The sequence below is a fragment of the Choristoneura fumiferana genome, chromosome Z (genome assembly GCF_025370935.1).
Source record: "Choristoneura fumiferana chromosome Z, NRCan_CFum_1, whole genome shotgun sequence".
Classification (NCBI taxonomy): Eukaryota; Metazoa; Arthropoda; class Insecta; order Lepidoptera; family Tortricidae; genus Choristoneura; species Choristoneura fumiferana.
The window spans coordinates 17364896-17389491 of NC_133472.1; the positions used below are offsets into that span (position 1 = coordinate 17364896).

Consider the following 24596-nt stretch of genomic DNA (forward strand, 5'->3'; position numbering starts at 1 on the left):
TAGAAAAGTATTTCCATGGTTTTTTGTAGTCGGTTGAATTTTTTGTTACCTTTTAAAAAAAACACGCTTTTTAGTGAAAATAATCTAAGACACAATAGTTTAATGTCAAACTGGTGGTCACCTTTTACAAAAGATTGTTTTTCCCGATGCAGAGACGTTCATTATTAAGAGTCCTGGTGCTTCGCTACCCGTTCCATTTAACCATAATGCATTACGTTGAGCATAAATTGCTTAGCAACTGTGTTAAAGTAATTGAAATTCAACCGTGAAATACTTGTTATTGAGTAGTAACTCCGATGGCTAACTGTGGTCTTCATTATCAGTTCCACTTCACCAAATGATGATTCTCAAGAGCAAATGCACGAGTTACTACCAAACATATACAATTTACTATAGTGTCCCTACAACATTTAAAGAGTTCCCTCGATTTTCTAAGAAAATCTGAAAATCTGAAATTGGATCTTAAGATCAATCATCAGATCCTGAATTGGTTCTTATGTGACCTAATTGAAGATATTCCTAGACGAACGCATAAAAAAAACAAATCGGTTCAAAAATGACGGAGTTAGGCACTTCTATATACCCTGAGTTTATCTCTCCGATTTCAATAAAATTTGAGAGATAGACTCAGTCCATGATTCCGAGCTGGAAAAACAGGGTCTCCAGATGTGTCCCAAAATATTGTATGGACGTGTCCGTTGTGCTACGAAACATATTAACTACTCTTCGTCTCTACTCTTCGTCTATGCAATTCGTATATGCAATGCAAAAAAAAATATGTATAATAAATACAGCCATAGCGTCAATTATTAAGTTGACATTTCAAAGATCCGTAGAAAAACTGTTTAGTCCGTCAGTTAGATAATCAAAAAATATTGTACACGATTTTTTCTTTTGTTTGATAAACAAAAAATGACGAGGATACAGTGCTTAGCAAATAGAATGATATATTTTTAACCCAGTCGTCATCCCTACTCTGATATCGATATTTTAGAACTGTTGGCGGAATTATTATAAGGATATTTGCGGGACTGTCCGTGATGCGCCAAGTCAATAATACATTATGCAACTAAAATTTCCAACTAGTGTCCTTATATATTTATTGCTCATTGTTTATGTTTTTTTTTTAATATTTACCTCTATCTCTGCATATAAACTAACCTGGTGCGCCAATTGCAGAAAAGTGTGATCGGAGATTTTTCTTATGTACGTCATTGGAACTCCACACAGCAAATTATTCATAATGTTAAGGTATTTTGGCTGTGACCAGTTTGGGTTTAATTTCATGTATTTACTGGCCACGATACCCACCTAAATGAAAACAAACTAATATGAAACGCAGATTTCTAGATTGTTCAGTGTTCAGTGCTAAGAGTAAGAGAACCACAAAACTAAGCCGGTCTCGGTGTCTAGTCTTACATTATCGTCGACACTAAAACACCTGGCAATCGAAGCGTGTAGCTCTAATGTATGTATGTAAAACTCTTAATTGCACATAAAAATAAAAATACAAATACACAGAGAGTCTTGAGAGATATTGTCATGTCAAAGGCGTTCGGACGTGTATATTTTTAGCAACCTGCCTATTTTGACAGATATATAATATTATATTAATGATGATTGTCAATGATATTATGAAAGCTAACATGTTAACTCCAATGAAATGGTTGAAGACAAACTGATTGTTAGGATACCTACTTATGATTTAATTCGGCCGTAAAAGTATAGTCAGGTGCAAAAATATGGAATTATCTAACCCTTCAAAAATATGTACCATAGACTTATTCCGGCGTAATAAGGCCGTGGTAAAATATTTTTGAGTGGTTTGAATAGATACATATTTTTGCACTTGACTGTACTTACACCTATTTACATTATTTTATAAATAAAATACCTACTTAGTAGTGAAATGTTTTTTTATGAACAAACCTGGTGTCGATTGAGCTCGGGATGTGTTCCTATGTAGGTGACTATTCTGTCATCCGTCAAATTAAGTCGTGCAATTTGCTTCCCATTGAGGTGCTTGAACAGCGGTCGGTACTTCTCCAACACGTCAATAGTGATTTGTTGGCCTTGTTTCCTGCCAGCACCACCGTCCACATGGCAGCTAATTTCTCTCGCGCTATCTTCATCATTGCTATTGTGCGTGCCTTGGACGAAAAAAAAATTGCCTTAGATCCCTTAGAACATTTAAAAGTTGGTGTCGATCTGCACCCATCAACTGACTGAATTAAATTTAATATTTATGAAATAGAACACGCTTAAAAATCAACATTGATGAAGCTACCTAAAGAAATAGGTTCGAGGTTGCGTTAACTAAAAGAAATATATAAGTTTATTTATAGTGGTAATCTTTGACAGAAAAAAGCAAGCAACCTTATGTTTGCCAATTTTGTAGGCTTCGTACTTAAAATTAGTCTAAAAAAAAATTGAAAATCGCTGCTGAGGTGAAAAATTGTATGTGTCACACGAGACCAAATTTTTTTTTGCATCTCGTGTGTTTTAATCCCTTGCTGCTCTCAGAATTCTAACCTAGAATCACTCGCTACCGCTCGTGATTCAATTATAGAAACCTTCGCTTACTCGGGATTCTAAATAAACACTCGCAACAAAAAACAACTTTGCTCTCTTGTTGCAAAATAACTATTTATGCTCTAGTGCATGAAGTAAAATCTTCGTCTAAGACCAAGGTAATCAGGTGTCAACAGCCACAAACAAAAAAGTTTCTATACTTTTTTTATTAATTTTATTTCTTACGAACTGTTGCCCGCCGCTTGCCCCCGTTGTCATTTTTATAAATTTTCTTCCATAAAAACCTTCTCCTGACAATTACGAAAACAACAAAAAAATAATTTGTGAAATCGCTCCAGCCGTTCCCGAGTTTTGCGCTTAGCAACACATTTTACGATTCATTTTTATTTATATAGAAGAAGATAGATAAAACTAAAAATCATTTCATTAATCAAAATAAATCAATAAAACTAAAAATGAATGATTATATAGCAATGCATGAAAAATAAAAGGTACCTAGTAAGTGAACAATGTTTCCACTGTTGCTATTTCATTTCCTCTCAATCGAAGTGAAAAGTAGAGTGTAAAACTCGAGCATTAAACGCATTTTCCCCTCGAAGTTTCGAGTCGGAGCCGTACCGGCTCGTGTGGTTATATGAACGTCTCGGGTAAAATAGCTCGTTTTATGCTCTTATTGTACAATCTACTATTGCTCACTGATTTCTCATAGCAAAACCTGCCTGTTCGAGGTGCTGAGGTAAAAAAACATTTTAAGTATAGCATATTATTTTAGTGTAATATGGTTAAAAACATACTTATCGCAAGTGGGTTTGCAAAAAAAATCCTAGCCAAACTTCAAAAATAAAAAATATGAATTATTAAAGAATATGAAAACAATGCATTTTATTCATTCTAGGTATCGTGTTTCACAGTATCATTTCCCTACACTGCTTATGACCTAGTACACTATCGATATCCGAATATAGAAATAATGTAAGTTTTTTTTTTCAAAACGATCTGGTTCGATTCCCGTAGTTACTGGGAACAAGTTTTTTTTTATGTTTGAATGCAGTTTTTCTTGTTACTAAAATCGATGAGATGGTTCCTTTAAACAGATCTTCGTATGTTTTATAGTTTCAGACTTTCCCATACTGACCAATCCAAATGAGCCACCCTGTATAGCACCTAGTAAGGTACGCCAATGTTAGCTATTTGTGATTGGTTTTTGGAGTCTTTTTGTATTTTTTTTTATGCGTAGGAAAAATTCGTGTCTAGATTCCTGTCCAGCGGTGGTGTAGAGGTTATAGCACGCAGCACGAATTGCTGAGGACCTGGGTTCGATTCCCAGCGCTGGTCTCTTTTTCTGGTTTTTCTGTGCATCCATGTCTTAGTTTGTATTTTCGATAGGGTTAGCTATTTGGTTTTATAATCATCTTCATCATTATTAACGTGTATCAGACCACTGCTGGACGTACACCTCTCTCATAGCAACCATTGCAATTTTCTCGTCCCATACCTGTCCAAGCCTTACGAATATAGCCCCCATAGGCATAGCCCCATCTACCTAATAAGCCACCTGGCTAACTAGCTGTTTGAACTATCCGGGCACGATTAGCTGTTATTTACAGAATGAAGTACGTAGTCCCGCGGCAGAGCCTTGATGTCTTCGAGACCGCCGTCAAGGATGATTGCGAAGGCGTCGACAGCGGTCTGCATCAGGTCGCTGGTCACGTTCAGGCGGCAGTGGTCGCGGTGCAGAAACTGCGCCTTGATGAGGTGGACGCCGCTTTGGTTGCGGAACAGCTGCGCGCTGAAACGTAAAGCCCAGTTAACACTGCAAGATAAATAGTGTAAGCAGCATTGCGTCCGCCTGGAGAGAGATTTCTTGTGATATACAGGGGTGGTTTAAAATTCATTGCGGGGTTGTAAACTGTAAAGCGAACAACTGCCACAATTTTTAACCTGTATATTTTTCTTAGATCTAAAGTGAGCTTTTGCGACTATCAAATATAATGAAAAATATAGCAGTGGCTCAGCGGAGATGAAATTAGGTACTTTTGGTGTTGTGAGCCACATATAACATTTAAATAATTAAATATTATAAAATTTACAAAATATCAAATTGCCTTACTGCATAATATTTCCCGATGGATAGTGGTATACTTTTGAGTACGGCATCACATTATCAGAACTTGAATATATCTTCACAAATTCTAATCCACCTATAACACTCGCGAATCATATTACAGTGACCTGCTTATACGATACTCAACTATAATGTAGGTATTCAAAAACTATAATAGGTATTAACCTCGTAAGTCATATCATACCTACATTGTAAGGTAAAAATAATTAATAATAGTAAGAAAAAGTAGAAAATTTATCAACTTACTATATGAACTACAGATTATTCAATGAAAAAAGAACTGTGAAGATTTTGAAATTGTTCCAAAAATCAATAGGACAAATCAAAGCACAAATGCAAAAAGGCTGAAATTACGGGAGGTTCATAAACCTACTTACCGTCTTTTTGAACTGGACCAAACATAAATTCATACAATACTAAATTGAGTCGCGGCAGTGGATCTGAAACCAACGACATACTTAACAATAAAATTATAGTTAGACCCACAACATAAGTATGAATGAAGTCAGATGGATAATCATGGATTCGCATACGGAAGCAAGCACACGCGAAAAAGAAGTACGAAACTGCAGAAGCGATTATTGTGATTTTTCTTTTTTTCAATAACTTAGTATTTGAGCCGTATCTTACATTAAAAATTCTTGTTTGACTAGATCTCTTACAAAATTGGTTGATTCCGGCTTTACTTTGTGGAGATCCTTATTAACTACCATCATCTATACCACGCGCCATATAAATCTGCCTAAAAGTTCATTACTTAATACTCAGTTTTGACGCATTTTTGAGATACATTTTTTATACGAAGTCTTTACGTTACTCCCGGATTGCGTTCGAATCACTTAACGGTATAGTGCCTTTTCTATTATTCGAATTATACCTTTATAGTTTTTGTGGTACTAGTCGGGGCAATGAAATGAATGAAATTATAGGCAAAGTTAGGCGGCGGAAGATAAGGTAGGTATACCATACTTACTATGGCAGTGTAGAAATCATGAACTCTTATAATATACCTAGAGTTTGAATCGTGTTAGCGTTTTATTTGTATTGGGGATATTCGTCTGTGTGACATTGACGACGTAATATATGTAGGTACAGTCGACTTCATAAACTTGTGAGCAAAAATTTGATTGTAAATATCTGAACACGCTTCTACGCCGTTAACAATAGAGTCGTGTTCAAATATTTTGCTCACAAGTTTCTAAACTCGACTGTACCTATATCTAATGTAATATCGATTTATGTGGAAGTGCAGGACGGTGAGTTCTTGTATGAAAACGGTGCTATGTTGCACGTACGGATGCGGAGTAGCAATTTTAAAAATTGTATATGAGTTACAATTTTTAAAATTTCTACGCTCAATTTGTTACGGTTACGGTTAGGTTTAAATGACTTATGAAGTTACTACATATAAACAGCACAGTATAGACAGTATGGTATCTTTTTATACTGAAATACTTCATAATATTACATATTTCTGAGCCATCATGTTTTCGGACTCTACACCTTCCACAACAAGCAACAGCATTTATCTTTGGACGATGCTGTTAGTGCTGACTGTTTTTTTTTTCAAATGAATATAATGCGATGGGTAAATGCTTTTATCAGACAGAGCTATACGCTTCAGTGCAGTCCCTTTATTCAATAGTGAGGACATTTTTCAAACATGTTAAATGGAAAATTGTTACTACAACTTAACTTCTACTTAATGAACCAACTAAATATTTGGTTAACATCTTTCGTCTATGTATAATAATATATAAATAGTTAACCTGGCGTTGGCGGTGGTTGAGTTATGTTCTCCACTGACTTGGGATACGACAGTCGAGGCAAAGTACTCATATGTTTAGTCATTTGAAGATTAGGTTCCTTTTTTTCATAAGAAACGCAGTAGCCATCTGCCAAAATAAAAATTAATCACAAGAAATCGTAGCTAGAAGGAAACGAGTGCAGCTACGTAATAATTTATCAGCTAAAACCTCTGGTGTATTCATTTAATTTGATCAATGCGTGCATTTTAGTGCATGAAACTACGTATATCGTCCCAAGACCAAGATACATCGTGAATACGTATTGTAATAACATTTTCAGTTTAATGTGATTCTGAAAATATATCTGATGATCCGTCAACTAATCTAGACGGCCGTGGGTGGGCTTACATACACAACTGAGCGCATATGTACCTACATACTTGGCTCCCCGACTTCGGTATCGTTCGAAAGACACCCATTGGATAAGGGATCCCCCCTTAGAACGGCACAGTGAATTAACTTGCACGTGTCGCCATAACTTCCCGATGTCTACCTAGTGGGGCCTGCCATCGCTGTATCTTCCAATTCGTGGTCACCACTCGAGAATCTTTCTCCCCCAACGATTAACTGTTCTTCGAGTGACGTGGCCTGCTCATCGGCATTTCAACTTTCATATTATTTGAGCTACGTAGGTGAATTTAACTCTTCGGCAAATTTCGGTATTCAGTTCTAATCGCACAAAATAACTTAAACGGGAACGAAGACGACCATAAAATACAGGACGAGGTCGAATGACATCCGCAGCTTCGTCTGCGATTCGCGGGAATTAGCTCGGCCAGTTTTCTTTTTTTTGCTGTAGGACGAAATTATAGGTGTGTAAGGGTTAGTGCTAGAGGTACGTCAAAAAAAGCTACACATTGTGTTAAAAGCATGAAAATCGGAACGATTGATCTTTTAGGCCATACGAATCAATTTGACCCGTAGCACGAAAAAAAAACAAAAAAGGAAAGGAGTTATGACATCATCTTTTTTGTATGGGAAAAAAACGGGAACGATTGATGTTCCGATGTTCATGCTTTTAACACCATGTGCAGCTTTTTGCTGAATTTCGGGGTGTACCGCTGCACTAGGTCTAGTTTTTGCTATTTCGGCTTCGAATCTGTCTGTCCATATCGCGGACGTTTTATACAGAAAATACTTAGTGTAGTTCGTAAATTGTTACATATTTCTATAGCTAATATCTAAAAAAAATGTTTGGATCGGAGCACTCTATCGACTTCATTACTGAAAGTATAAATTTCAATATTTTTGTCTTGTAGATGTGCTTACATACCAACACCTAAAAATATTTAATAACAAAAAAAACGTTTTTAATAGCTTTTAATAAAAATAATAATATTACAAACCTTATTGGTATTGATTTATTTGACTTCAAACTTCAATTCAATTCTTGAAGACTTCACACTTAACAGATAGTTTTGCTATAAACGTCATTCAACATAACCTAAAACGATATAACCAAATTTACAGTCTGAATTTATGCTGTTTCAATGTCCTATTCATCATTTTCGAGTTCAAGCGAAAGTGCCTTTCTCTGCAGTGATAGCTTAACCAATTTAAATCTTCAGAGAAATCCACTTTGCCCCTTAAATGGTCATGCTTTTGTCTACCATGCTAGGGTATCGCGTAAGGTAGGTGTTGACTTTATTTCTAAGTACAATTAAAAAAAAAATTTGAGGACTACTCGTAAATAGAAGTGGCTAATTTCGAGCTAAAATTAAGTACCTACCTTTATTCACTGATGTGAGTTTTAGACTCGATCCCAGACAAAACGAAGTCCTCTAACTGTTATTTACTTTCAGAATGAGCGATGTGGAAATCGCAAGAAAAAGGACAATCCCAATTGCTTCGTAAAAGCTTTTCGTTGGTACACTCAAGTAAGTGGAATAATTACCTACTAACGTGTATTCAGCTGATTTTATTTAGAATTAAACATGTTGTGTTGTCATAAAAGATATTATAGAAACCGAGGCTTATATAAGAAAAGGGTAAGTTTGTAACACTAAGGACAGTTTTGCTGATAGTTTACGTGTTTGTACGGAGCTCGTGTAGGTATAGGCTTAGGTAGTGCCACGAGAGTTTAAGTGATTGATTATACACATACTTACCTACCAAAAGAACTAATAAAAGGAGAATTAATGAAATGAATGAGTACCTAAATGTCAAAACCCGGCTGTCATTACATGGCATGTTCTTGTGTGCGTGACCACAACTCTGGTGGCACTACCTATAGTCTATACTGTAGGTAGTATTCACTATCTATAGGCTAGCCTAGCTTACTCGTATTGCACGATGAGCTACCCCTTTTGTCCTTTTATATTGCCCATAATAAAATAAGTAGTACAATCAGCATCAAAAGTAGCGGGTCACTTTTTTATTCTGTCGCATTGACACATTGATAAGGCGTTTAGTACGTAGCTGTTTACGACAAAGTACGAAAATACGGTACGGTACTTTTGATGCTGACTGTGCGACAAATGCATAAACCACGATATCGTACACAAACCGCTTATATCCATCCAAGCTGCAGATGAGGGTTGATGATTAACTATAGAATAAAATAGGTTTTAGGAACGAGCTATGTTCTCTGCTTTTGCGAGGAAATTGAATAGCAACATTGACTACAAATAACAGTTCACTAACCTGCTTTTATTATTCATCAATAAGAATTACTATTTCTATCATAACTTATTGAAATTGCCTGGTTTTATTAATTTGGCAATAATTAAAAACATGTTTAAAAATACGAAATGAGTAAAAAAACATGAAATATTTATAAAGTTTCATATGTATTGACTTTATGAAATGAAATGAAATGAAATATATTTATTTAGTCTTAGACTAAGATTTTGCTTTATGCACTAGAGCATAAAAAGTTATTTTATACAGCCTTTGTCCAGCATAAATATGTTGCAAAATAGTACATTATGTCTTAAGGGCGGTAAATATGGAATAACGGACGAGATTCAATCGCTTCAGTCGATGTTCGTAATTCCTATGCCACCCGTGTGACAATACAATATTTTTCATCATAAACTTTGGAGCTGTGTATCAATATAGTCCTTAATCCATCACTATAGTGGTGTGTAGAGCCATTTTTAAGCCCTAGCCAGCTTCGATTAGGTACTAAGTAAAATGGCATCAATGCAGTCGAAGGACCCCTTTAATGCCGGAAAGATCTCGTTTGCAATTGCATAAATTTCAAAAGAACTCAGTTAATATTCGACTTGATTTAAGTTAGTACCTAAAATTATTTTGTCCAAGGAACACAAGGTACCAAAAATGAGAAGCAACGACAGGAGTGACTTAGACGAGTTCGCTGCGTGGCTCGACCAAAAGTATGACCAGTTTCTCTGCGACAGCCAACGCAAAACTGCATATGAATCTCGACTCCAAATAATTTCTTCAGTTCAAATTGCACCAAATAAGTCATGCAAGTGAGCCCATAGCCCATAGAGTATGGGGAGTTCATAAAAAACTGTTTATCATATTTAATTTGCTAGATTCCACTTATTTACGAGTACATATTTTCTTAAATTAAATACTATGTATTTGATTCAACTACTTTAGACTCATACCTATTCATAAAATAAATCAATTTCGCTGACATCTCACATAATAATATAATGTAAACTTAGATACTTATGCTATAAAATAGTCATCATTGTCACGACGTCATCGCTTTAGGTTGCTTTACTCGTGGTAGTGTCTGATCCATAATTTCTTTTTAAAACTCGTAAGATAAGTCACATGCTATTTATTCGTCAAATTTTACAGTAAGTACGGTCCAAGACTTTAATCCATGACCCACCATGGAACCATTTCATAGTAAACGTCATAGTGGCACCGCATTAATTAAAAATTAAAAGTTTCCATGGTGGCTGATTAAATAAAGTCCTTGACCTTGAGTATTTTCCTCTATTTGCAGCCCGTTCAGAAAATATCGTCGAGCAGCTGATTGCCGCAATGGTGGCGATGGATGCGAAAAGTAAGTATATTACTTATGCATACATCTCACAGATAGCACTTGGTGTGTAGGTTAGGAACCATCAGCCAAATATGTGGTCTACCACCCTAAAGTTGATAATCGTTTGCATGTCATAAAACAATAATGCCAATAGACGTGTCTGTCAACTTGAAAGTTCGACTTTAGCGACATATCCATTTGATAGGAACTTGTTTAAAAATTGATAGACCACTTATTTGGCTGATGGTACATTCGCCATCATAAACCTGGAAGCTGCCTAGACATATCTAAATATCCTGATTACGCAATACGCGATCGACGACACGCTTGTTATTTTTGCTCACCTACCGACGTTTGTGACTATAATTGGGGCATGAGATAATGAGTTCGAACTTACTGCACTGCCACTATTTATATATTTATACCCTCTTCGATCGTCATTGTTAACTGACTGTTGATGTACATTCAAGTGTAAAAATATGTACTTTTTCAAAGTTTCAAACATTATGTACAGTCACGTCTAAAAGTATGTATACACAAAAAAATTTGAAAATATGTAGCCACACATTTTCATCATAAATATGTATCTATTACTGACACCAAAAAATTGTATTCATTAAACTGTTTCAGTATTATGTAATCACAAAATGCTTCAGAAAGTTGCATACTTAAATAAATTTCATTTAAATGTATCCACCTCGTAGGCAAAAATAAGTATACATGAATGGGTTCCATATACATATAACCACACCAATTTGGCAAATATTTGTATACGCCGTTTGATTCATAAATATGTATCCAGACTGCAACAACAAACCTTGTCTGACTGGCATAGAATCGTAAGTTGTATATTTAACTGATTTGACAACTCACGAAAACAGTGCGGACTTGTCACTGCATACGTCTATCTCACGATTATTCTATGACGCACTTGACAGTCCTTAGATTGAATTGACTTGTAAATATTGAGTATTTCAGTTCAGGGTCATTCTCAGAAAGGTGCACTAAGCATTTTTTTGTTTTTATTTTAATTATATTGTTAATTGTTAGTGGTAGAGCCGCACTGTAGCCAGTTCTTGGTTTGCAGTACGAATGGGCAGGCTCGACCGGGGTAGTACATACCACACTCTCACAGAATATCGACGTGAAGCAGGAGCTGGCTAGTCCTGCTACTGTGTTTCGTACGATGAGTGAGAGATCTATAAAGCAGGAACTAGCACATAATTTACAAAATAAAAATATGGGTTGAAGTTCTTCTTGTTCGTAAATGTCATTATCGTCCAAAAATGCATTATAAAAGCACTTAGTGCATATTCCAATAAACAATACAATTTCTTTTTCAAAGTTTAACATAAATGTTAAGTGTTCAAGTACATCCAGGAAAACATCTCGTAATACGAGTACACATTTGGGCAGAGGCAGCTGAAAAATCTTTGTTTTCCATGTTTTGATAAGGTTCCGTGATATATCTTGGGTATCATCGATTACGATAGCTGTAATTTTTTTAAAACACAATGAATATAAAGAATTGACAACAAGAGACATCATTTGCACTTGTCCACACTTCCAACACTTCACATTAAAGTGAATAGATAAAGATGTATAGACTAAAGATAGAAAACACTACCTATTTGTAACTTCAGATAGGTTATATATTATAAAAGAAAGTCACTGGCTTCATGGAAGAACTTCATTTTAAAATCAATTACTTACATATACTTATACTGTCAAGTGCAAGATCGCCATTCTGTCATCGTCATTCAGAAGCTGTCTTCTATAATTAAAATTACAATGATTAAAGATTGCAAATTAAAGATGCTTCAGTGGATCTGTCCTCAGTGGATGACCCGAACAACTTGATCGCTTTGGCTTAGTCGATATTAATGACCACTCTGGACGTTTTCAAGTATTTGGTGATCTTGATGGTGTATAAAAAATTAAATATATCCATACCAAATTTCATCCAGCTCACTCCAGTCAGTTCATCCCCCATTTTCTCTCCTTAAGGGTTGCTTTTGGAGATAAAAACTAAGTACCCTATGTTCAGCCCCTTGACAGTCGAAACCAGTCGGTTTCGACGTGATACCGGAACAGACAGAGTTACTTTCAATTCATCACTCCATAGTATAAAACAAAGTCGCTTTTTTGTCTGTACGCTTAGATCTTTCAAACTACGCAACGGATTTTGATGCGGTTTTCACAAATAAATAGTGTGATTCACGGTGTCTATGTATACCGTAACCGTGTTGTGCCGGAACGGGTCACCAGTATATAATATTATTTTAATGGAGTATGGATTCGTAGTATGTATGTCCCTGCCCGCATGCAGGTTACGAAAGAGACAGACATGTAATCTTAACAAAACAGTAATTCTTCAAAACGAATCAAAATATCAAATCGTGTTTACATATTTATGAAACAAACGGCGTATACAAATATTTGCCAAATTGGTGTGGTTATATGTATATGGAACCCATTCATGTATACTTATTTTTGCCTACGAGGTGGATACATTTAAATGGAATTTATTTAAGTATGCAACTTTCTGAAGCATCTTGTGATTACATAATACTGAAAAAGTTTAATGAATACAATTTTTTGGTGTCAGTAATAGATAAATATTTTTGATACAATGTATGACTACATATTTATGCAACCTTGTTTTTGTATACATATTTTTAGACGTGACTGTACCTACACCAAACTCTTATTAAAACGTATATTTTTGAGTGGTCCGAATAGATACTTATTTTTGCACTTGACAGTACCTACGTAAAATTTCAATTTCTGGTGAGTGATGAGTAAGTGGTGACTAGCAAACTAGCCTGGACCAGAAAGTTGGTAAGATATCATTTGTTCCTATTTTGGCTTGGAACGAAACCCTTATCATCAAATGATTGTTTTAATTGCTAGATCAATAAAATCAGATAATTATTTTACTTCTAGGTGTAATCAAAGTTTTGAGGTTATTATGCAGGCGAAAGAGCTAAGCCGTCCGGCGTCCGAGTGCTGCTTTCAGTAAGTTCTGTTTTATTGCCCATTTAAGTGGTAATTTATCTAGCATTTAGATCACATAAAAGCAACAAAGGTGCCTGTAGACCATTAAGGTGTTTACAAGGCTCAAGGTTGAACGAATTGCGCAAAATTCTACTCCACTACTGTTTTTAAGGTTCCATAGTCCAATCTGGAACCCTTATAGATTCGCCATATCCGTCCGTCCTTAGCCTGGCTGTTAGTACAGTATCGAGTTAATAAACTTGTGAGCAGAAATATGGTCAAAAATATCTGAACACGACTTTATTGTTAACTCGACTGTACTAAAAGCTGTAAATTTGCATGATAAAGGAGGGGCCACACCGCTGCTTAAAAAACGGTGACGATACGGAATCGCAGTGACGCATCGTATGCGCACCGTTTTTATTGCATCTATCCACACCGCTGCTTAAAATACGCAAACGGTGCGATCACGACTTTTTTTTCAGTAAAGTCCTAACGTTTACGGCACGTCACTGCGATTCCGTATTTTAAGCAGCGGAGTGGAGAGCATGCGATAAAAACGGTGCGTATACGATGCGTCATATCACTGCGATTCCGTACCGTCAGCCGTACAAACGGCTGACGGTTGACGGCTGACGGCTGCAACACCGCAGCTTACAAAAGCTGCGGTGTGGCAGCTCCTTAAACAAGGTGTCTTAAAATTACTCTGGAATATTTCAGCAGATGGTTGGATTAGTATGACTGAACAGCATTGTAAACGTTTTTCGGGATTTTGTGATCCATTATGTCTCCATACCTACACTTTGAATCAAAATTTCCGACGACAAACTCATTACAATCCGTGAACTCTTAGAAAAACCTTCGGGTTTCGGGGGAAATCGAAAGGATTCGTTAGTAGAAAATGACAATTGTCTTTTTGACTTAGTAGCAATCCATCCCGCGAAGAGTGCACTCGTTTTGTTTTCATTGACTTATATAGAGCAGTTAATACCACCACTAACATATTTATTTAGTTTGTTATTTTTCGAAAATTTATTTCCATATGGAGTCAACTTAAACAGGGTATTTCTGTAAATAGCCAATCACGGGAAATTGTTTATAATGTATAAAAATATTTTGTAAAGAAGCTGCAAATTTTAAGAAAAGTATTGATCGTAAATTAATAGGGTTCAAGACCGAGTTATAGAAGCAACGGGGATTTCGCAAAGTAGGTACATTAAAAAAATATTAAACGAAAGCAGACCAAAAAATTCATTTGACATACCCAAGAGAAGTAGAAACAGTATATCAACAGCTCTATATACTTCCAAATAAACGTAGTGTGTTCTCAATTTAAGTTAACGATAGAAGAGTTCGATTTGTATCATGTCAAAAGTCATATTGTATTAAAACTAGAAAAAGATAAAGAAGCGTAATATTATTACAGTAAGGTTTGTTTTGTACTGATGGTTATTCTTTACATAACTTTTTACGGTAACTTTGAGAAGTTTTGCAAGTAGATAACAGAACTGAACCGCATATCACGATCGCGTGTCATCGTCAATACCCGAAGCATGCTTCTAAAATCCGAAGGTTTGTTTAACAGCTCACGGAGTGTACAGTGACGTTCAGTCAAACTAACCCAACAACCTCTTGAAATATTCTGAACGAATTTATAATTTACCTAAACGGGACCGAGCACTTGCAGCTCAAAAGCACAACGAACGAGATAGCCAGTACCGATGCCCTTTGTCCCTTCAATAGGGTGACCATACTTGAGATTTTTGAGAGACAAGTTCAATCTTCCTGCTCATTGTTTATTATAATCACTGAAGTTTTTCATAAGCTATGGAAAGTTTCTGAGGGATTAGGGATGGATTACGAAATAAATAATACAAATAGTCCAAGGTTTCAATTTATTAATGTGAAATAATAAGTGCAGCGACTAAAATTTTCTTTCGAATCTGCAACGAAAAGTCTTTTTTTGTGTGTAGTTAAGCAACGGGTTAATAAAATTGCTTATGCAAGGCAATGTGCCATCTTTACAATGTCAACAAATTATGAAAAATCGTGCGCCAACTTACGAACAATGGTTAACATAACTCAGCTACCGATAATTATATTATCTTGTAAATGGATTACTCGGCAACTAATATTGTAAGTCAGCTACTTTATTTAATAATAGTACTACAGTAAGGACACACAATACAAAAATCATGGTCAACGTAGTCGAAAATACAAACTGAGACATGGATGCACAGAAAAACCAGAAAAAGAGACCAGCGCTGGGAATCGAACCCAGGTCCTCAGCAATCCGTGCTGCGTGCTATAACCCCTACACCACCGCTGGACAGGAATTTAGACACGAATTTTTCCTATGCATACATATCTCAGGTTGCTCGATGATGGTTGGTTCTCGATGAGAGCGAAAAACATAGATGTCGCTAGTGCTGCTGCATAAGTAGCGTAGTAGAAATAAGCAACCTGAGATATGTATGCATAGGAAAAATTCGTGTCTAAATTCCTGTCCAGCGGTGGTGTAGGGGTTATAGCACGCAGCACGGATTGCTGAGGACCTGGGTTCGATTCCCAGCGCTGGTCTCTTTTTCTGGTTTTTCTGTGCATCCATGTCTCAGTTTGTATTTTCGATATGGTTTCACGGGATACCCGTAAAAGTAACAAATTTGGAGTTGAAATAAAAAATACAAAAAGACTCCAAATAACCAATCATAATTTGATTGCTTAGTAGCGACATCTCTTGTCTGGGTGAGCGGTTGGTTCCGATAGAATGTGACGTCTCTCGATGAGAGCGAAAAACATAGATGTCGCTAGTGCTGCTGCATAAGTAGCGTAGTAGAAATAAGCAACCTGAGATATGTATGCATAGGAAAAATTCGTGTCTAAATTCCTGTCCAGCGGTGGTGTAGGGGTTATAGCACGCAGCACGGATTGCTGAGGACCTGGGTTCGATTCCCAGCGCTGGTCTCTTTTTCTGGTTTTTCTGTGCATCCATGTCTCAGTTTGTATTTTCGATATGGTTTCACGGGATACCCGTAAAAGTAACAAATTTGGAGTTGAAATAAAAAATACAAAAATACTCCAAATAACCAATCATAAGTCAACGTAGTCGTTAGATTTTAAATAATGGTATTTTATTGGCTGGCAAGATGAAAGAACGAGACAAATTACGGTTACAATTGAAAGGACAACGTTTGCTCGCACAACGCCATCTATTGATTGCAAACGAAGTTAACACGTCATCTTGAGAGCCGAGGTACGGTACGTCACCGTATTTGGTCAGCGCCCTCTATTCTTGTTTAAACTTGAAATATTATCCTACGGGAACGCATTACCGGGATACCTATATAGTATCTCATGTCTCAATGCCGAACTTTGTTTTTCTATACGCCGAGTTTGAAAATCCGTTCAGCTGTTTATAACATCCAAACCAAACATCTTCACAAATTTTCACATTTATATAATAAGTACTAGTGTTTGCCCGCGGCTTCGCACACGTAAATCATTAGGTCCAGCAGCTGAATTGATATTCCGGGATTTTTCAAAATTCCCGTGGGAATTCCCGAAAATGTAATCGTTGTTTTCATTGACTTTACATTTAAAAACAATCATGGTCAAATTTCATGACTCTAAGCCCAGCGGTTGTTGTTTCGAGTTTTATCCCTATTCCGTGGGAACATCGGGATTAAAAGTAGCCTATGTGTTATTGTTATTTCAGACACTACCTACATTCCAAATTTCATGACTCTAAGCCCAGCGGTTGTTATTAAGAGAATTTATCCCTATCCCGTGGGAATATTAGGATAAAAAGTATCCTATGTTTTAGTCAGGTTTTATAACCTAACCTAACTAACTTTTTGCCAAGTTTCATACAAATCCGTTCAGCCGTTTCAGCGTGAAGAAGTAACAAACAAACTCACTCACTCACAAACTTTCACATGTATAATATTAGTAGGATTAGTATTATAAGATTTGGCCAAGACTATTTTTTTATTCAGGGATCTGTCTGAACAATATTAAGCTTTAAATTTGTTATTTACTAACGAACTAACGAACTAATTTAGCAATGATATGGAAAATAATCTCAGCCTCTTTAATAGGCTTTTTACTAATAAACGAGTACGAAACACCGAGCTTTTTTTTAATGGTAGAGCTAAAAAGCAGAATTCTGCCCCTTAAGCTTATGCTAAAGTATAGTAAAAGTATATTAAGTAATAACACTATAATTAACTAATTTTTCGTCACATCTTTTCAATTTACTTAAGTCTATTATTGTCACTCGGCAGGAATAGACCAACGTCGTATTGTAATTCCTCCAAAGTAACGGTCGCATCTTCTGACACTATTGTTATTAAGAAAAGGTCGAAATTGAAAAAAACTTCTTGTGACAACCAAGATAATGAATTGCGTCTAACAACACCTGAAGCAAAGGTTTTTGAAATAACTGAAATAACTGAAAAAGCTACTCTTTCCTTTCCCCAAAATACCCCTTTGGTTGAAGAGAGGCATAGCAAAAACAAAGTAGTGGCGCCTCCGACCAATGCCCAATGTCAGTGCCCAGAAGAATATGTAAATATTTCGGAAACTAGTACGCAATACGAAGAATATAAGTATCAAAATGGAGCAGAAAGTATGCAGCCTACTATGTCCACCGTAACTGCAGAACGTCGGTCTTCACAGACATCGAAATTCTCAGCAAGGGTTTGTACACTTAGCAATAACTTACGTATATATAGATTAACTTGTTCAGTTTATTTACGTTTCAGCAAAGTTCCTAGGCGGTTTTTGAGCGTTTTAACTGCCTCACCTTCGTGGTCACATTTTTTACAAACTGCTATAGATTTTGATGAAATTTTCGCTTGTGTATTTATAGGTAGGTACAGTGGGGGTAGGAAACCCTTCGTCAGTTATTATATTGATTCCTTTACAAAGTCATAGACTCTTAGTACCTTTTGAAACCAAAGTAAGTAGGTACTAAGTAGACAAGTGCATATCAAATTATACTTTCCTGATATGATAACAAGGGTCAAAATAGTATACACCTCTAATATATACCTATCTGGTTTCATATCAATACAAAACCTTTTTAATAAACAATTTCGTAAAAGTTTTAATCAAATAATGTTCTATTTAATTGTCAGTGCCAAGGTGTAGTTGTAGGATTGCTATGGTCACCTGATTATGTTTAACAGGTTGACAGGTTGACGCAGTGTGTCCTACTCAATCGGTAAAGCAGATTAGCGCTCTAAAGCAAAATAGATCTTAGGGTGACGAACCATTTTTTACTCCGACTGTACACCTACTTGATACCTACTCGTAACTGGAAACTGTATCAGAATCTTCTGCCATTTGTACAAACATATTTCCGCGTAAGTGTTCGGGACAAACACAACGAATAATGCCACAGGAATTTGCTCTTATTACGATTGTTAATATATTTACATATATTTGGTATATTTACGTAATGGAAAGTCGGTAAACCTATTCACGTTTTGACTAACTTAACTTACGATAAAGGGTCGGTTACTAAAATCGCAATAGGTTCTAAACCATTAAATATATTTGCTTCAAATCTAGCGAGTGAATTTTGGCCCACATCCAACTTTCGATCGCTTGATCTTAGCAATGGTTCATCGCTGACACTAATATCATCAAAAAACTTTGTACCTACTTAAATAGTGTTTTTTTGTTTATTGATTGATAATTAGGTGAAATCAAGCAACGAAAAGGGTACTCCAACAAGCTGCCATAATTCAAAATGCCCGTATACCAAAGAAGTTAAAATTGAGAATGATATCCAATATTCAGACCGTGGATCTATCTCCGCGGCAGCCTTTACTTCATGCGAATGCCCCGTCAGCAAATTACGCAGTAATCTAGAAATAGAAAGGGCTAACAGTCGACAGAAAATGGTAGGTAAAAAGCATTTGCCTTGCATGTTAATATTCAGTTTATAAGCCAGCACTTCACGACGTATTCGCTGAAATATTCGACTGCCAACTTTGTCCAGTCACGTTTAAGTACTCATTCAAATATTTTTCAGCGTTCAAATACACAAATGAACACGGAATTTCGGAATAACAGTATAAGAGAAATGTGCAATTGTTCTTTAAGAAGACGAGACCTTGATCATAAATTATGTGGCTATGAAGACACGCCAAATAAGCTGTCCTCTGACACTGCACAAACCTCTGACCATTCCATTATACTCGTAAGTATGACATCACTCAAATCGATAAAATACTAAGAATTTTTCTACTTGTCTCATCTTGATATATATACACAGGCCTCCTATCAGAATGAGAGGTCTTGGGCCGTAGTTACCACACCGAACAAGTGCGGAGCGATCACACAATCGAACTCACACATATACCATTAAATTTCTTCTCCAGTGTGTGCACGTTTCTTTACGATGTTTTCTTTCGCCGTAAAGTCTATGGTAAACAATGTAACTTAACACACACACATTGCGAAAAACTCAGTGGTGCGAGCCCAAGTTCGAACCCAAGAATCTCCGCTTGAGGGGTCATATGTCAAACCACTATACATATGTAGGTATTAACATGTTTATGTTTTAGATTTTGCTACTGGAACGTGGTAATTATGTGCAAAGCGCTAATTAACTGTGTTGTTGCGTTTTTGTATGAGTTTTATTTATGAATTATGAATAACTAAAAGATCCAAAATAGTATAACTTACCTTCTGATATTAATAATAATAAACTTTATTGCCATGCTAGTTACATTTACAAAAAAAGAGAAATAAAAAACAAAAACTAAAACTAATCTTGGCAATAAGTAGGTACCGGACTCAGAATATGCTGAAGATAAGATCCAGCGCTGATTTAGCCCGGCCCTTCTTTTTGTATATTAATCTGTCATCTCCCAGGATAACAGAATCAAAGGAATTTGGGCACAAATTTGTGCCTCTGGGAGAGGACAGGTTAATTTAAATTGGACGCTGCTTTGCAATACTGAGTCAACTCACTGTCATTTAGCATTACAATACTGTTAAAATTGTTTTCTAAGGGTTGACATTGTATTGCAGAATTAATCATCAGGTTTGACACTATTGCATAACAGCGTCCAATTATAATTTGATTATTTACATTGAGTTTACTTTTTAGGATAGCACGGCAATCGGTGGGAGTCCCTTACTTGTACGTATTGTTGCTCGTTAAGTGGTTAGGTACAGTCATGCTCCTAAGTAGGTCAATATTTGAGTGCGTTGTCACTTACAGTATTTTGAAACTTGTCAAACTGTCCTAGTGCTGTTGTTTACTGCGACAATGTGCCAAAACGTTTTGCTACTTTTGAGCCTGACTGTACTCACACCTAAAAATATAAATAAGAAACTGTTAAGTTTATAAAAAGGCAGTTATTACGAGTACAATGAAGTTTTTTCCAGTCCAATATAATTCCTGAAAATATTATTGACAAAGTTTATTATTAAAATCAAGTATTAAACGGACTACCTGTGTTATTTATTTGACCACTTTATTTGACTTCTAATAGGTGAAGTACAGAGCAAAAATAACGGGAACACGTAGGTATTTATAACAAAATAATTTTGTTCGTCAGTGTTTGACTTTATGATGTGTACAGTCGATGCACTAACACAGTGGTGGGCAAACTTTATTCATGGGGGGCCAGAGTTACAGATATTTTAGAGGCGGGCCAGGATTACACCGTTCTATTTTATACTTTATGTGTTTTCCAAATGAAATACTGTAGCACGATCAAAATAATAACTATCGCGGGCCATATAGGTAGGTACTGTTCACTTCGAAGGAACGTCGTCGGGCCGGATTAAATCCCTTCGCGGGCCGGAGTTGGCCCGCGGGCCGTACTTTGCCCATCACTGCACTAACATAACATAATTATTACTTTTCCATGCAACTAGTACGAAAAAGTGGATACAGTTAGGGAACAGACCGCACTAATGTACTTTTTATTAAAATTAAGTTAATCGTTATTAAAGATATTTGATTTGTATTTAATTAGCGAACAATGTACCTACCTAATGTTTAAAAAATCACAGGATTGGAACGGGATTATTGTGGGGAAAAATAAAATAAAGACTTTTAATATAAAAGTATAATCTCTTATTATTCTTTAAAAATAAGCTACCTATATACAAATAAATAGTACCTTTCCGGTACTAAATATTATAAATATATTGTTCACTGTGGCGCGCCGTATGATGTTGCTGGTTTATTTTGTGGTAAAAATGCGATGCTTGCATCGGGCTGCGTCGCTTGGCTGTTAGCCGTGATCGTTGGATAGCCATAGTCTGGCGAGGGAGCTGATGCTGCTGCCGTGGCAGTAGACGATTGACTAGATGAGCTTTGTTCGATTGAACTATGTTCCGAACTTAGACTCGTCGCCGTAATGGGAGAATTTTGAACGAATGAAGATATTTCTATGCTAGGTCTGGCGCCTTCCAGCGAAACCCCAGACACGAGGGAGAGGTATCCGGCTTGCCTTGCCGAAGTGTGTTCATTATCTCTGATGATATTTTGAACCCGGTCCACGACAGTCGAATCGAGAGCTTCGCCATGCGATTGAGCGCTTGCGCCGCTATATTGGTTCGAATCTGCCTGGTAACTCGATAAAGCGGATGACGCTGCATTATTGCTCAGCGGCTGTGTTTGAAGAGGAAGCTGCGCAGTATATTGTATAGGTTGTGGTTGTGGGTGTGGGTGTGGCTGGGGTTGTTGTTGCGGTTGTTGATAAGAATATCCTTGCGGAGAAGCAACCTGCGGTTGGTAGTATGAAATAGGCTGGTACACTGGCGCAGGTTGCGACTGTGCCTGGGGTTGGGGCTGAGGCTGAGGTTGGGGCAGGGGCTGCGGATGGGGCTGTGGCTGTGGCTGCGGCTGAGGTGCGAAATAACCCGGCAAAGGTTGAACCGGCACTGGTGCAATTTGTTGAGGTTGCCCGTAACTCAAACTCGGTTGGGGTTGCGGGATGGGTTGAGGTTGAGCGATAGGCTGAGGTTGAGCATATTGTTGTTGAGGGTATGATATCAGAGGATGGGGCTGAGCATATTGTGGTTGAGGAATCAATGGAATAGACTGAGGTGCAGGAGGATGAGAGTGGAAATGAGGATGTGGCTGCGGTGCTTGTTGTACGAACGTAGGAGCTATGCTAGGTTGCTGGTAATGATAGCCAGGGCCTTGAATGTATTGTGGTGCGATGGCAGGTTGTGGTGGGTATTGGATGAATTGGGGGTGAGGGCGGGGGTGTGGGTGCTGCGGCGGCGGGGGCGGCGCCGGCACCGCGGGGTAATTGAAGGACGGCGCGTGCGCCGCCGGTCGCGGCAAGTGATACGGAGCCTCCGCCGCTATCGCAGCCACCATCGACAATATGACAACCTAAAAACATAAAAACACACGACTCAAATAACCAATTCGCTCATCTGCATTTATCAGTCACAAACTCCTTACTTAATTATAAAAAATGCATTTCAATCAAAAACATTGTAAAAACATATTATAAATATAGATTAGAAGTATGAATAAACAGAATAGTGTATGTACATTTACAAAAGCGGCTTATTTGATCTTAAGGGGAAACTACTTAGCCAAATATGGTTGACCTCGATTGACATAGGCCTCGGTAAACAATAAATAATTTCACTTTTTACTGCGCGTTTCAACTTACCGCGCTCGTCATGCTTTGCTCGTGTGTGTGGCTGCGAGGTGTGTGCTGCTGCGAGGAGAATCACGACTTTATACCGGCCACCACTACAGCTCTACCGTGGGGAGTGCCATGCGAAATCTATGGGCACTTTTGTTTGCTAAATGATTACCTAAATTCTGACTCGGTTTGGTATTCAAAGTATAGGAGGAACATTACATACATGATAATAGTTTGAGCCCGGTTGAGTTGTTATTTCTATGTTTAGAGTGAATTAGAGACACATGTAGGTAAGTAGATAAGTTACATAATTTGCATTGCAATGCATCAAGTTGGTGGTTTTTCTTTGCTATGTTTTAACGTAGTGATTAAGAATATTGAAAAGAAATCATATCATGCCTAATCTAGATACGCGGTAGCGTGTCAAGCCAAGTTCAAGCTAACAGAACTGGTGAGCAGCACCGTGTGTAATATTACACGAACCATTTGGAGCCACTTTTGACCCCCTTAGAACTCAAAAACTATTTCACATAAACATGTCCAAATTTGATTCATTTATCGTGACTTGCGTTGCGAGATAATTATGTCCTCCAAATTTCATAAACACACCTCAATGATTACCAATGATTATCAATGGTTATTTAGATTAACGTCCAAAAATCTTCATTTTTTTTAGTACTGATTAACCAGATTAAGACTAACCCAGTTATTTTTAGATGACCTAGAAAGTTTAAATTTGGCATCCAGATAGGGAATTGGGTGAATACAACGAAATAAATCAGAAACTTACATTTTTATCATTTTAGTATAATTTTTCAATTAAATTATTCTATTAAGAAGTAACACAGGTACTTACCTACAGTGCCTGTAACTTACTTATAATTATTATAGTGCCTGACTGCCTGTAATTCCTCTAATGTAAGAATCAGCAATCAAAATTTATGACAGCCGGTCTTTATTTATGTGGATTTTAAGGTTTCATTGCATTCATTTTATCTAATCTAACATGCATTTATACATACATAATCATAATAATATAGCTGAAGAGGGTTGAAGATATCCGAAAAAAGTTGGCTGGAGATACCTACTTAGAATCGATAATAGAACACGTTCCAATAATAGTTTTTGAATTTTTATCCGTTTGTTCATCTGTTTGTCGTTTATTTGACCGCGCATCACGTGAGAACGGCTGAACGGATGTTGATGCAAACTTTACTAATCTGTCGGAGAAAACCCCGGACAGGTTATAGGATAGGCTATAAAAATTCAACCCTTAAAGGGGGGGGGGGTAGGCACAACACTCGATTGAGTTTAGTTTGCATCTAAATCTTATTGCGCTTCTTAGGAAGGAGGTGCTGACTTTTTTCAAGTGTGCTACGACTATCGAGTACCCTACTAAACTCACAGATGGCGCTGAAATTAATACCTACGTTGTGACATGAATAAGCCACGCCACGGAGGAAAGATTTTGCCAAATTAGTTTAGAAGAGGGGTACAGATATCAACAAATTTAATTAAATAATTGATTT

At 36.9% G+C, this 24596-nt stretch overlaps 2 protein-coding genes across 2 annotated transcripts; one reads left to right on the forward strand and one right to left on the reverse strand.

The window, feature by feature from the left end:
• The first annotated feature begins 7884 nt into the window (after window positions 1-7884).
• LOC141430149 (uncharacterized) lies at window positions 7885-21468 on the forward strand. Its single transcript, XM_074090712.1, has 9 exons — window positions 7885-8096; window positions 8268-8342; window positions 9730-9902; window positions 10394-10453; window positions 13379-13450; window positions 17713-18127; window positions 19135-19338; window positions 19470-19637; window positions 20553-21468. The coding sequence occupies exons 1-9, from the start codon at window positions 7956-7958 to the stop codon at window positions 20604-20606; spliced, it is 1362 nt and encodes a 453-aa protein (XP_073946813.1). The 5' UTR covers window positions 7885-7955; the 3' UTR covers window positions 20607-21468.
• Window positions 21469-21507: 39 nt separating this feature from the next.
• Window positions 21508-23188, reverse strand: LOC141430156 (uncharacterized). Its single transcript, XM_074090725.1, has 2 exons — window positions 23092-23188; window positions 21508-22802 (listed from the first exon to the last, which is right to left on the reverse strand). The coding sequence occupies exons 1-2, from the start codon at window positions 23101-23103 to the stop codon at window positions 21609-21611; spliced, it is 1206 nt and encodes a 401-aa protein (XP_073946826.1). The 5' UTR covers window positions 23104-23188; the 3' UTR covers window positions 21508-21608.
• Between the last annotated feature and the right edge of the window lie 1408 nt (window positions 23189-24596).

Bases quoted from the DNA above. Each gene is read 5' to 3' on its own strand.
- LOC141430149 (XM_074090712.1), top strand. From the start codon at position 7,956: ATGTCCTATTCATCATTTTCGAGTTCAAGCGAAAGTGCCTTTCTCTGC. The intron at 8,343-9,729 runs GTAAGTGGAATA...ATTTTGTCCAAG, and splicing joins CTTTTCGTTGGTACACTCAA to GAACACAAGGTACCAAAAAT. The intron at 19,339-19,469 runs GTAGGTAAAAAG...AATATTTTTCAG, and splicing joins CTAACAGTCGACAGAAAATG to CGTTCAAATACACAAATGAA.